This window comes from Fundulus heteroclitus, chromosome 20, assembly GCF_011125445.2.
Source record: "Fundulus heteroclitus isolate FHET01 chromosome 20, MU-UCD_Fhet_4.1, whole genome shotgun sequence".
Lineage (NCBI taxonomy): Eukaryota > Metazoa > Chordata > Actinopteri > Cyprinodontiformes > Fundulidae > Fundulus > Fundulus heteroclitus.
The window spans coordinates 43,381,467-43,396,580 of NC_046380.1; the positions used below are offsets into that span (position 1 = coordinate 43,381,467).

At 38.6% G+C, this 15,114-nt stretch overlaps 1 protein-coding gene across 2 annotated transcripts in view; it reads right to left on the minus strand.

Moving 5' to 3' along the window:
* Positions 1-10,608, minus strand: part of LOC105920400 (calcium-dependent secretion activator 1) — a 710,204-nt gene extending 699,596 nt beyond the window's left edge. Inside the window, exons 1-2 of one of the 2 annotated variants that reach the window (XM_036151653.1) lie at positions 9,474-10,608; positions 1,882-1,995 (exon numbers count right to left, since the gene is read on the minus strand). In XM_036151653.1, coding sequence (XP_036007546.1) covers positions 1,882-1,995; positions 9,474-9,824 — 465 coding nt within the window. In that variant the 5' untranslated portion in view covers positions 9,825-10,608. The remainder of the gene's footprint in view (positions 1-1,881; positions 1,996-9,473) is intronic. The other variant, XM_036151654.1, reaches the window with a different exon arrangement.
* Positions 10,609-15,114: the final 4,506 nt, after the last annotated feature.

A 15,114-nucleotide genomic window follows, 5' to 3' on the forward strand; every position in this document is an offset into this window, starting at 1 on the left:
CATGGACAACACCTTTCACCCCCTGCACCAGACTGTAGTGGAGCTGAGCAGTTCCTTTAGTGATAGACTTAGACACCCTTTCTGTAAAAAGGAGCGCTACCGCAGGTCATTCATCCCTGCTACTATCAGACTTTACAATGCTGGACTATAACTGTAATAACTAATGTGCAATAACTACTATGCAATTATATTTAATACACTGTGCAATAACTTGTGCAATACCTTGTGCAATAATACTATTAAAGAATCCTGTTTAATAAGCGACTTCAGCTGTATAGTTATCTCACTACCTCACTGTTGTTCTTTACCTGGTACCACTTAATGTACAACGTCAATCCATTTGTATATAAGTCACCTGAGTGTACACAAGTCATCCTAAATATCTCCTTTAATTCCCTTGTACTTTTATTTTATTTTTTTATTTTTTGATACACTGTATATTTGTGGACACACTGTATATACCTTATACCTTGTGCACCTTTTCCTCCTTTTGGCACCTTCTTTTGTTTACTAAGACGATGTGTGATAAGTGAATTTCTCCACTCTGAGATCAATAAAGCCTATCTTATCTTATCTTATCACAACATACAGATTCCGGACCTGATCAGTGGTTACTAGCTGAAGCAGCTGAACCTGTGTGCTGACTCTTGGTCATTCCTCTATTGGTTCAAAAGTTAATATTTCCGTTTTGATTTTATTTAATTGAAGAAAATTGTGGCACATCCATGTAATGATTTCTTCTAAGCATTTACTCAGCGTTTGAATGGGTTCATAGTCACCTGGTGACATGGTGACGTAGAGCTGTGTGTCGTCTGCATAATTATGGTAACTGACTGTTGTTTTTTTATCTTCTGAGCTAGAGGAATCATATGGATATTGTATAGGGGGGCCCAAGATGGAGTATTATCATTGATGTTAAGGTTTTATTGCTCTAAATTACATTTAATACTTCTTGTTCTCATACATATGACATATATTTGCTGGCAAATGCAGTTTTTCAATACAAGTCTTTTTATTTCCTGCTTTGAGATTATAATCTTTGAAAGAGCTTTGTTCTAAGCCCTATCTTATGACTGTCTTGTGGCACATTCTCACTCACACACACATTCCACCTCATCAACAGAAGTTAGTGCAAACATGTTTTGGACTATGCCCTGTTGTATAACTTTGACATGCAATAAAATACTACAAAGGGGAGAAGCTCATTGGGGATTGCTTTGATTAGTGTGGTGAGACAGTGAGATCCGACAGCCTTTCTCTCCTTGCGCAAGTAAAACTTGAAGTGTCCGTTTCTTGTCGTGTGGGGTTGAACCGTCCTGAATTATTAATGATAATAACCCTATCAGGGGAACCCCCACATGTGTTTTTTGTGGACTGATGTAATGTGACCTACTGACATAAAAACGTCACTCTCCTTTAAGTAGGATTTAAACCATTCAAGTGCTGTACCAGAGAGGCCAACCCAGTATTCCAGGTGTTCAAACAGGATGGAATGATTGACAGTATTGAACATCAAATGGTTTGATAATACCAGCACTGGGATTCTTCCACAGTCTGTGTTTATGTGGATGTCAATTTGTTTAAATTGTTCTTTTTCAGCGGGGGATTGAATAACTGCTGTTTTTAGAGAGTTGGGGAATGCATCTGATAGAAGGGACATGTTTATTATCTGAAATATGCAACAGCACCCAGCCGTTTTTTGTTCCAACCCCTCATAGCTTGCTTTGGGGCCGCCAAACTTAATAAAGCACTACACAAGTGCAGGCTCATTTAGAATGTGTATTTTTTTCTGCTCATCTATATTCAGTCTATCAAAGTGTCCAATCTGAACAATAACCATATAAAATGTGCAATATAATAAAGACTACAGTACAAACTCACCTCATAGTAGCTTTGAACAGCATTGATGAAAGCCTCATCAGTCACAATCTGAGTTTCTCCATTGAGGAATGCCTGAAAGCGATCTTTGACGGTCTGCAGCTGCAGCTTACTGATCTGAAGGAGACAGAAGCCATTGTAAGTTAAATGAAAAACAAACATAACAAATCATGTCCAAAAAATGTAAGTATTAAACTTAAACCACCTTTAACTTGAAATAAGATGTCAGTTATGCATTTATTTTTGTTAAATCCAGATTTTAAATTCTTTTGTTTTTCTACTGTCCTGTTCAGGAAAAGAAATGATTCTCAACCTCAGTTAAAGACTATACAAATGTTATACTTTCTGTGATTTCACATGTTTAACTGCAAGGTAGAGGTGGGTGTCTTTCTTTAGAGGTGAACTTGTTCAACAACATCCAAATGAGATGAGAATAAGATAAGAATTCCTTTATTGCCCCACAAAGGAGGGAACAAACTATCCATCCATTTTCTGACCCGCTTAATCCCTCATAGGGTCGCGGGGGTTGCTGGTGCCTATCTCCAGCGTTCACTGGGCGAGAGGCGGGGTGCACCCTGGACAGGTCGCCAGTCTGTCGCAGGGCGGGAAAAAACTAGTCTATTCTAAAATTTGCTCTGAAGAAGCTCTAAGAGTAGAAGATTAAAAGTATATAAAATTTAGACTCAGTCATAGACATCTTTATTTGTCATTTTGTATGTACAGAGTGCATACAGAACGAAATTTCGTTGCATACAGCTTGTAATTAAAAGTAAACAATTGAAATGTAGAATATGCAGGGAAATTGCAGCAGTGCTTAAAAAGTAAGCAATTGAAATGTAAACAATGCAGGAGAAGAGAACAATGAAAACCAGAAGAGAACAATGAAAACCAGGTTGGAGCTTTACACCTAGCCGCTGCCCTAGAGCGCAGCCGGAAGTATGAATCAAATCTCATTCATTTGTCTGTGCATTTGCTACATTTTTTACAATTGCATATTTACTTACATTGATTTATTCATGGCAAATAAATGCCAGTGTAAATAAATATTGCAAAGTTTAACAGCGGAAAAGACTCCAGCCTATTTACATAACACACAGTACCACAATTTGCAATGTGCATGATAGTGCAGCAGCATCCCTAGCTAAGGCCTGTGCAAGTTACCTTAGCATCTGGGGACAGTATAAACGGTTAATGATCTGATCAGAACCCGTGCAACAATGGCTTGGTATTTCCCCCTCCTCACCCCCACCCCTCCTACACACTCATTCTCCTCTTTCGTCTCTCCCCACTGTCTCGGAGATCACAGAGCTCATCCGGAAATTCAAACAATCCACCTGTCAATTGGACCCCCTCCCAATGCAATGTGTCAAAACTTGCTTCCCCTTTCTGGTCTCTCTCAGTGCTGCTATCATCCGCACCTCCCTCACCGTTGGAACTGTCCCTACACCTCTCAAAACTGCTGCCATTAACCCAATTATGAAAACACCTGGTGCCAGCACCATCAACTTCAACAACCTCCGTCCTAACTCCAAATTACCCTTCATTTCCAAAACCCTTGAAAAAACAGTTGCCCCCCAGCTCCATTCTCACCTATCTGATAACAATCTGTATGAAGAGTTTCAGTATGGTTTCCGACCACTCCATAGCACTGAAACAGCACTCATCAAAATTACCAATGACCTCCTCATGGCATCCGACTCTGGATTACTCACCATACTCATCCTCCTCGACCTGAGTGCAGCTTTTGATACCATCTGTCACACCACCTCCTCGGTAGACTTTTATCCCATTGGCATCACCAACACTCCGTTGGACTGGTTTACTTCCTACTTTTCTGTCCGCACTCAGTTCATTCAACTAAGGACCCTCAAATCCACCCCCTCCCCCGTCACCTCAGGTGTGCCCCAGGGCTCTATCCTGGGGCCCCTCTTCTTCATCATTTACCTCCTTCCCCTTGGCAATATCATACGCAAATGTAACATCCACTTCACTGCAAAAGGAACAAATCATAAAAATCTAATAAAAATCAATACGGCTCAGCTTGAACCAAAATATAAAACAATTAAATGTTAAACAATTAAATCTAATAAATATAAGGTCTCTACCTCCAAATACTAGTTAATGGATTGATTTCCGATAATCAGATTGATTTATTTTGTCTCACAGAAACCTGGCTACAAGAGGACTATTTTCAAATTTCCACATTCCGAGATCTGTGGGAAGAGGAGTGGCAACCATTTTTCAGTCGGATTTATTAATTAGTCCCAGGCCAATTAATAACTACAGTTGTTTTGAACATTTAACCCTCAGTTTCCCTCATCCAAATTGCAAAGCAATAAAACCTCTTCTGTTTGTTGTTTTGTATCGTCCACCAGGCCCTTACACTCAGTTTTTGGATCAGTTGTCAGACTTCTTATCTGATTTGGTGATAAACACTGACAAGGTTATTATAGTGGGGGATTTCAACATTCATGTTGACACAGAGTGTGATAACCTTAGTGTAGCCTTTAAAACTATACTAGATTTAATTGGTTTTGATCAAAATGTGCATACACCGACGCACTCTTGGCTCCATACTGTAGACCTTGTGCTGACATATGGCATTAATTATGAAGAATTAACAGTATGTCCTCAAAACCCTGTCCTATCTGATCATTTTTTAATAACATTTGAGTTTAATCTAACTGAGTTCTCCACCCCCATATGCAGATTATAGTAGATCTTTATCAGATAATCTGTATCAAACTTTAAAGAGTCTGTCCCCCTTTTAATTTCTTCAGTGTCACAGAAATGCCAAGCAGATGGCAGCAATGTTGTTTCTTCCCATTTACAAATTGCCACTTTTGTTGATGGTGTCACTTCCTCGTTGCATTTTAAATTAGACAACATACAGTGATGGGCAGTAGCGCCGCTACATGTAGCGAAGCTATTAGTTAAACTTCATTTTCCAGTAGCTTGACCGTAGCGTCGCTGCTATATGAATCAAGTAACTTTCCTGTAGTGACGTTATTTTTTTGATCAAGTAGCGACGTAGCGTCCACAAACGCTACAAAATCCAGGACATAACTAAGAAATGAAACCAGGGGTCCGTTCTCCGTACGTCGCTAACTCAGTTAGCTGGATTTGATTGTTGACGATTAGGCATGATCTTGGATCGTTTGGTTCTTCGAAACTCATCCCGGACTTGCTGTCATAGCAACATGTGCGCAAAGTTGAGCCTGCTCCCGAACAGGTTTATTTCATGTAAACAGGATTAGATCGTAGCGGAGGAGATAGTGAAGTCTGTGTCCAGCCAGTGCACTTGGACCACCTAGTGGCAGAGGAAGGGACAGAATTGTGGAACACCATTTTTTTATGTTCAATAAAAGACGAAACAAATAATGCTTTGTTCCTGTTGTTTTATTTAAACAATTATTTATAAAAGAAAAGTCAGCAAGCCATCTTTTGCCTGCAGTAAGAGATAGTTATGTAAAGTCAGCAATACTACTATGTGTAAAATGGTGTATTAGAATTTACTCTGAAGGTCCTTTTGAAGCAACTCGATCTCTAGTGCAGTTTTTCTCTTTTTCATGTTGTGGAGTTCAATTTCTCCTCTTAATTTGTTTTTGTTTTTTCAGGTCAAAATACTTTTTCTTTTGTTGAAGATGCCGTTAATATAGGGAACAGATGGCACCTTAAGTCATTTTGTGGAAAAAAAAAAAGAAAAAGGGTTAAACATGTAAAAGTAAAAAGAACCCGTTTTTTTTCAGCCTTCTTATTGGTGGCTGTTAAAAACAGACGAACACATAATTTAACAGTGGCTTTTAAAAAAGAGGAAGAAGTTGCTTTTTAAAATACAGTATAATAATTAAAGGCTATCATTTTGTAGAATATTCTTGTACTTCACTTTTTTCCCCATGTTCTAGTCGCTCCCATGGAGGCTTTGACATAAAAGAACATAGTACTTATGAAACTATTAAAATGCAAAAATACATACTGTAGAAAGTGATAGAAACATCTATCATGGACATAGTATTTACAATTTAATTTGTCTGCTGCTGTTTGCCAGCCCCCTCTCCTGGTTTTAGCAGACTGTGAGGTGTTACCTGTCGTTTTAATTGACTCAAATTCGGCATAACCTTTTAAAAGCTCTTGTTCTACAAGGAAAAAAACTGTGGGCGTTCTTTGGCCATGCTAAACAGCCAATAGCAGCGCTGCTGATCATTGTTTCTACTATCGATACATTTCCCCTTTTAAACAAACGCATGAACGCGCAGTTGTCTCAGATAACTCAATCCAATGATACTAATCGTAAACAAGTGTGTTCGAAGAACCCAATTAGCCGGATCATGATTAGCCGGATGAAATCATCTTGGATGGTTCATTTGATCTTGAATGTTTTAAGCAACGTACGAAGAACGAACCCCTGGTTTGCTATTTTGAAACAACATTCAGAGTGAACAATCAATCTGAGTTGTTGGTTGGACATGTTCATGCGCGAGCTTCTACTTTGCCTCTCCTGTCTGTATCTATCGAAACATGCGCATGCATACGGCAGTGGAACTTATGGCAAGCCGATTAGGCAAATTATCGTCCGTACAATAACGCGCAGTTCCAACCCGTATTTTACGCGAGCGCGCGTTTTTAGTTTTTATTTTATTAAGGGAATGGATAAACAGAGCTATGTCTCTGAGTAATTTTTATTCTCCTTTATTAATGATGACAAATGTGCTGCTGTAACGCTGTAAAGGGTCATTTTATACAAAAGTAGACTGTTTTTCCAGATTAGGTAGGATTCCGCAAGATGTGTAGAGTGCCATTTTCTCTTCAATTTCCTTACATTGTGCTTCAAAGAATGCAGCGCTAAACTAGGGAGCCAGCTTCCTAGGAATATTTACCTTCTTTTTCAAGGGGTCTATGTCTATTTATCTTCTAATAAAACAATATATGCCAAGCATTTGGGGGGGATAGGGGCCTCAGAAAACATCCACTGTTAGTGTCAATGCAAAATGTAGTCTCTCAGTCAGTGTGAATACAATCATAATGTTAATTACTTAAAAAAAATTGAAAATAGATTAGGCCTCTGATAAACAATAAAACCCCAGCCTCAGCAATAGTGGTCCTGTTATCAGGGCCTGCTAGGTGTGCATGACACAAGGCTGAATACCAAAAGGGCATTCCTCAAATTATGTCAAAATACTTAATTTAGACACATGCATCGCAGCCATCTTGTGGTCGTATAAGCGGAGCGGTAACGTTTGAATAGATTATTTGTTTGAGTCAAATAGTGATCAGATCTGTCCTGAATATCGCCTCAACAGACAATAATATGGCAACAACAAAATACAGCTGCTGCATTGGTATTAGCCGGAGTGACTTGCCATATGGAGATCATTCAATTCAATTAAATTTTATTTATATAGCGCCAATTAATGAAAAATGTCATCTTTAGGCACTTTACAAAGTCAAATTCAATCATATTATACAGATTGGGTCAGATAATACAGATTGGTCAAAAATGTCCTATATAAGGGAACCCAGTTGATTGCATCAAAGTCCCGACAAGCAGCATTCACTTCTGGAGAAGCGTAGAGCCACAGGGAGAGTCGTCTGCACTGTCCATGGCTTTGCAGCAATCCCTCATACTTAGCAAGCATGAAGCGTGAAACAAAAACTCCCCATTAACAAGAAGGAAAACCTCCAGCAGAACCAGAACCAGGCTTAGTATGAACGGTGAAGACAGAGCAGAGACACAACAAGACTAACAAAAAAGCACAGAAGCACACATGGATCTAGTAATCTGTTCTACATTAGATGGTAACAGCGGGTGATATGTCTTTCCTGGATGATGTCACAGCTAACAGAACGCCAGACCAGGTGTATCTTCTATGAAGAAAAAAATGACAGAACAAAAAGTTAAAAGCTGAAATGACGACAAGCAATGCAAAACTGGAGAACAGCAGAACTCAGTAGAGTGAATCATGAACATATGAAGGGAGTTTTTTTCCATTGATTTTCCAAAACCCCAAAGGATTCCAGAGAAATGTCAGTGTTGGATACAAGATTGTAACCGAGAGGTGTTTAATGTGGAACCTGACCAAAGTCACTGAAATGTAGTCTTTGCATTTGATTGGTCATAAAAAGCCAACACTTGAACATCCAAACTAGATAGCAGTAACTGCAGCATCTGCGCAGGTAGGCTACGTTTATTGGGCTTTTTCTAAGCAGCTTTAAACCTTCACACAATCAGTGAGGGCTGTTCATGTGAGCTTTAGTGTTGCATTTAATCTACTTATTAGCAACCACTTTGTGCTTGTTTTTCACTAAAGTCACTTGTAACGTCCTTGAGTAGACGGTTGCAGTTTCTTGGGGTGGTTTCTGAACGTGAAGTTGCTTTTTTTGGGCTTGTTTTTTTTTTCAGACAGAACACCTTTTTCTGGTTATCACGCCATGCAGCAAGAGAGCAGTGTCTGAGCAGTGTCTGATTACAGCAGTCAGAAAAAAAAAAACACACGTGGACCTGTTCCAGAAGGACTTTATCTTTGTTCCCATCCGGGACTATTTTTAAGTTTATTTTGAGCTCTATAATAAATTAAAGCATAGACCTGTAATGATACATACATACATACATACATACATACACACACACACACACACACACACACACACATATATATATATATACATATATATATATATATATATATATATATATATATATATATATATATATATATATATATATATTAGTATTAGCTGTAATTATACATGTATTCAACTGGTTTCTTCCTTGGATTTGATCCGTTCTGAGAGAGGACAGCCTTTCCTACCTCTTACTGCTTTCTTTCCGCTAATTTTGAGCCCTCTACATTTCAGCCAACGTTTCAGCTGTTCTATGCTGGGTTTCTCGATTGAGGCAGGTTGAAGTTAAGCTCCTGGGACTTCGTTATCTTCCAAAATGATTAGTATTGCGGTCGCTGCCAATGTACTTTGCACTCTTCCTGTCCGACCAGCCAGGAAACTGACTGTCTCTGGGAAAATGTGACGTCATTTGAGAATTGACCCATAGAGACAGAGTTTTAACCACAGTCACACCCAGAGTCCAGAACAAACGGTTTACCAATAGAGTAAAACAAAATGAATGCAAATGCTCTGTCACCCTAGTTTCCCTCTCCCTTTTATGTCTTGCTGCTGCCTTTCCCTTTGTTGTCAGTAATGTCTTTCTTTTATCATTAAGTGTTGCTTCTGTATACAATTTAACTTTACTGCCCCTTTTCCTGAATGTTGGAATAAAGAGAAAGTGCAATTACTTTAAATAAAGAAAAAAAGATCTTACAATAGCACTTGGAATTTAAAGACTTGCCGTTTGTTGCTTATATTCAATCGGCAAATTACATTTTAAAAATGTATTTTTGATAGGTGCCTTAATACTGAATTATATTGGAGTGTTCACCATTGGAACATTTTTAAAATTTCCACCTTTGATATAAAATGCAAACAGCAACATGGCGCACCTCAGGAAGCAACAGTTGGTGTCATGTGATGTGTACGTTACACATTGCATTTAAATCACAGACATGAAGGAGGTTTGTTTTCTCCAATAAGGCTTGTCTTACCTTTTGCTGTCTCCTGGTCATGTCCGTAGGTTGTTTTGCATTGAACGGATAGGCAATACAGCGCATCACAAACACATATAGCTGTAGTCGCTTTTTCTTCTCGTCTTCCTCTCGCTGCATCTTCTCCAGGTCCTCCTTTTCCTTGTCGCTGCCCACCGAAGGGCTGGGGCTGGAAGGACGGCCACAGCCACTGCCGCGGCCCCGGGGCTGAAGCCCTCCGTCGCCATGATCCTCGATGGATCGGCCCGGTGGCCGACCGGGTCCTACGAGGTTCTTCGAAGCTTTCACCTCTTTGCGCTCCACCTCAATCACTTCATCCCCTTCTTCTTCACTGGAAGACGGATCCAACATGCTGCCGTGTGTTGGAGACTAAACTACTGTTAAGCTAAAACTGCATCAGTTAGAGCCGCAGAAAGAGCAAAGTGGAGGCTCAAACCGCGTCTGATTTAACGTTACACGCTGCTAGGTAAAATATGCAGCAGCACACGCCAATCTCAGCAAGAAAAACTGAGATTTTGTGGAGCCTTCTTGATTGCGTCGTGTTCAACACTTGTAACTCTAGCGGTTGGTGACAGATGAAAAGGGTTTCTCATGAAAGCAAATTTAAAAGGGGAGTGGTCGCAGAAGGAAAAAAGAAGGAAACGCTGTTCTGATGCCTGCAAGAGGAAGAGGCAGGATTTGGAGCTGACCGCGGTACTGGAGAACCCGCCTGTTCTGGGATCAGTTTAGTCAGTCAACCAGCGACCACCTGATGATTCAGCTATGACAAAAAAAGATTGGTTTAAACAACAGACTGGCATCAAAACTGATTCTTTTTTTTTTTTTTTTCATTAAAGGCATCCTCCTTTGTTTGAAAAGAGTAATGCAGTGAATGTTTTATACCTTTAAGCTTATGAAAATACCTGATATCTGCTTGCATAGGGCGGTAGTACACATTGTAAATAGCCATATTCACCCAAATCTTGAAAAAAGCTGTAGAATTACATGCCAGCCTTTCATGGGTTTTGGGGTTGCTGTAAGGACTGGTCCATGTTTTTTCTTGACAGATGTTCAAGTAGAAATCCCTTCACATAAGTGAAGTTAACCAAAATATTTCAGTGGGATTAAAATAAATCTTGTTTTATGATTTATATGTTTTATTTCCTACTTATATATTGTCAGTTTTGTTTAAAGAAGGCTGGTATGATTTAATCTGGCAACATAGTCAGAATAACTGGGAGAACCCTACAAGAACCTGTGTTTTCCAACATATTTAAACCTATGAATATTTATCAATTTTAACAATACTTACACATTCAAATATAAATAAAACAAATTTCAAAACAGTTTTTTTCTATCAAATGTACTTCCTAAAGTGAATTTTGGTAAGGAATGCAATGGGACAGTTCTCATTTAAAGGCATGGTGAACAATCTTCTTTTGGCTTCGAGTGTGGTGTTGGGGAATCTTCTCTTTCATTGCTTGTCCCACATGCCAATCATTGTGAAATGCTCACCTGTTGCCCATGTCCATGCTTGATGGTTGTTAGTTTCCTCTTGCTGCACATGCACACTTTCTAGTGTATCCAGTCAGCTTCGGTTCCAGCCGTTCATTATTGCTACAGGGCTCTCACCATATACTTTCAGAATGACTGAGAGTCTTAAGAAGCAAACTGTCTTACAAGTTTATAGAGTTTTTAGAGGAAGGCCTCAGATGAAAGAAATAAGACCAGAGTGTATTTGGAAGATTTTTTTTTTACACAATCCCTCCCGAGGAGCAATAGAGCAGATGAGATGGTCTTGTGCATGCGCATGTTGTGCTATAAACGCACTGTTCAAAGTTATATAATGTTTAAGAAATACCTCTCAGTCTGTTAGGTATTGTCCGGTGAATATCAGCCCAAACAGCTGATATCAGGCCAATAGTTAAAAGGAATGATTCAAGCACTGGCATTCTTTTAACAGCAAACTCAGCACACATTTAGACTACAGAGAGACAACTTCTCTTCAAGTTCAAGAATGTATTAATAGAAATAAAAATGAACATCCAGAGAACACCACAATAGAATGCTGTTTGTCCGAATTAACACTATATTTCAATCAACAAATCCTATCTACTAGGCTAGTGAAGCCTATCTAAAACTACTGAACAAAATTAAGATAAAAAGATGCTAAGGAACTATGTACACAAAAGAAACAAAAAGGACAAAAATATGATAGTTGAAAACCATCATCAGAATAATTGAGTGAATCCTAGTTCAATGCAGCTATAAGTTAAAGAATGTGGAATGAGATCAAATTAGCTTAACTAATTTACATTCGGTATTTGTTTCAACTCATTCACAATGCAAATCAGCATTTTATTTTATTAAACGAAACATTATTTAAGAAAATAGCATTTTAAAGAATGATTTGCTCAGTAGAAATCAATATCTTTTGGACACTTGATTATACTAATGCAGTTATTCCTCTGGAAAGCTAGGAGCTGGGTGCGATTTGCTGGGAGGGATTTGTTGTTTGTGACGTCCCCCCTCTGGTCATTCATGTTTTATCCCTGGGGGGATACATCCCCCCTCTGGTCTGAATAAGTAATATTATGGATTTTTAAAAATTCATATAAATTAGGGCTGTCAGTTTTAACGCGTTATTAACGCGTTAACTTTGTTAGACCACAACGGTGACCTTTTTTTTTTTTTTTTTGCCATTGTCGCGCGTCAAAACACACACACCGTTCCCTAACGTGTTTTCCCTGCCGCGCTCTCCGCACTATGTTTCTTTTATCCTCGGCGCTTTCCGTAGTTTCAAGAGCGTTAGAGACTGTAGCAAACGTAGACATCATATACGTAGACGCCCCATTGGACGCTGTCGGCCGCTAGGCTGACATGCCTAAAGGGCGGCAACCTCGGGTCAGACCACAGATCAGACAGCTGCTGTCAGAATGAATAGGAGGCAGCTCAGATCTCATTTGAATCATGTGCTGACAATGCCGGTGAGCTTTCAGACAGATTACACATATTTATTCAGAACCAAAACTATTTAAACTGAACTAAACACTTACATATTTTGCAGTTACATATTAATCTAATATACACACAAATTATACACACATAAATCTCTCTCTCTTTCTTCCAATATATATATATATATATATATATATATATATATATATATATATATATATATATATATATATATATATATATATATATACACACACACACAGACACCGATCTCAACAGCACTTATCTACATAGGAGCAAAACTATATACAGACAAGTGAGAGCAAAGGTGCCAATAATAGCATTTAAAAATGATATAATACAAACAGCAATCTGGGGGAAAAAATCAATAACAAAACTAATAATGCGTCTTAGAATCAAATACATTACAAAATGTCTATCCAGTAATTTAGGACCATTTTGTTTGTTCTTGGTGTTTAATGTACTTTTCTCTACTTCCATCCCTGCTACCCATCAGCACATATTGTGTTGATGCCGGAAAAACTATAACTGTAAAGCATGAGGATTATTTATCATAGAATCTTACTTATGGAAGGTAATTCCCCAGGATCTGGTTCCTAGTGTCTTTTTATTTGCGCACCCATAAGCGGAGTAAAAGTCGGGCTTCCTGGGACGTAGCTCTGGAAGTTTGCTTCCTTTCAATACAAAATCGAAATTATTTATTAAGTTAGACAATCATTTAATTCAATCAATTGGTCCCATGTAGCCCCTAAAGGGTGAAGTTTTCAGTCAGTTGATTTATCTGGCAATCGGGTGAGAATTCACCGGATTCAGAGTGTCTGAAAACATAAAGTACATTTTCCTGAATTGACGTGTATTCTGTCTGACTGCAGCTTGGTCTGACCTAAGATGGCCGCTCTGTCGGCATGCCTCTCACCCGACAACGCGGCGTCTGTGGTAACAAAGCAGACCCGCGCTCACTGTTGCACAGACTGTTTATTTCATGCAACTTTGGGCTTGTTTTTTTTCTAAAGGCGCTTGTAAATTTCATGAGTCACGGGTTGGGTTTTTTGGGCACGTTTCTGAAAGTGAAATGGCTTATTTGGGCTTTAAAATAAGTGACGAAACAGCGGTTATTAAGAGACCTGCGTGCACTAGACACTTTGTATCCAGCTGAAATATCCCTCCGCCATAGGAGCCGACGGTAGTAAAGGCAGACAGAGCAACTCTGCAGTTTACGGTGCTATAACCGGAGATAACTGCTGAAAGTAGAATACTTGGTGCAGATCACCATTTTAAACAGAGATTGGTTCTGAAGATGAGTTTTTAACATGATGATAACATTGCAGAAACCCAACCCATAAACCGTACTTTAATGCTTATTAATTTGTTTTCTCTGTTTTTGACAAACTAAGGCTGAATTACGTTGCCAAACGAAGGACCTGGAGTTACTAAACAGTTGCTAAACAGTCTCTTTCAGTGTATTAAGCCCAGTTGCAAGCAAAGTGTAAGACTGGAATGACCTGGAAATGTATAACCTTTTTCCAGGCTTAAACTGTATGAATATGGATATAAACAGCAAGCAAAAATACTGTTGTTGGTGTGAAAGCTCAGAATTAGATGTGTGAGAGAGAAAGTGAAAAAAAAGAACGAACAATAAAACGTGTGACTTTATTGAAATGTAATTTTTTTTATTAATGTATATGTATATGCCTAATACCATGTCTATCTTTGTTTAAGAGGCAACAAAAATATATCGGCATGGTATTTATTTACAAATTTATTTACACATTGTTTAAACATCAGGGTGTCATGATTAGTCATATAGCCATCATAGTCCAGAGTTTAACATTTGGCACTACATGTCTTCATTCCAATTCTCAAAAGTGCTTGAAAAATAACAAAATAAAAATATTTTTTTGTACAAGCATGTATTTTATTAGGATCATTTATTGCAAAATTGCATATTAAAATGCCCAAACAGGCTATTACACTTTCAAAAATAAAAGGATAAAACAGGCAATTAATTTGCAATTAATCTCGAGTTAACTATCAACATTATGTGATTAATCAATTCAAATAAAAAAAATTTAATTGTTTGACAGCCCTAATATAAATAAATATATGTCTTGCGTCCTTCACATTTGTTAATTCTACTTTTTGTTGTCTGTTTTTAAAGAGTATTAATACGTTTTCTGCTCAAAGCGGTTAAAGTCAACTAATACCTACTCCCAGTCCAGACAGTAGATGGCGCAAGTTTAAAAGCAATAGTCTAACCTACTGGATCTAGCTATTTACCTGAAAGAGCAGCTGCTAGCTGAATGGGAACGTGTGGCAGCATGAACGTCAACAAAGTATTTTGTCATATTTCGGCCAGAAAAATCAACAGAAAGGGTATAGAGTAGATGACGGGACAAACAGCCGTGGTAATGTTACAGGAACTTTGGTGGATGATGAAGATTTGCAAGCAGCGTCACAAGACAAGAAGCAGCAGCAGCCGATTTCTCCACCCTCCCGCCCAGGACAGGTTACATGCTGTCTCGAGCCAGACAGCATGCAGACTACATAACCTTGTTGTTATGTTCATTTATAAAACACTTGAAATGACCCCCCCCCCCCCTCTGTTTTTTTTTGCGAATTGCACACTGGTAATTTTGAATCACACCTATTTGTGGATTGTAAGTGTGAATTTGTAGTTGCAGAG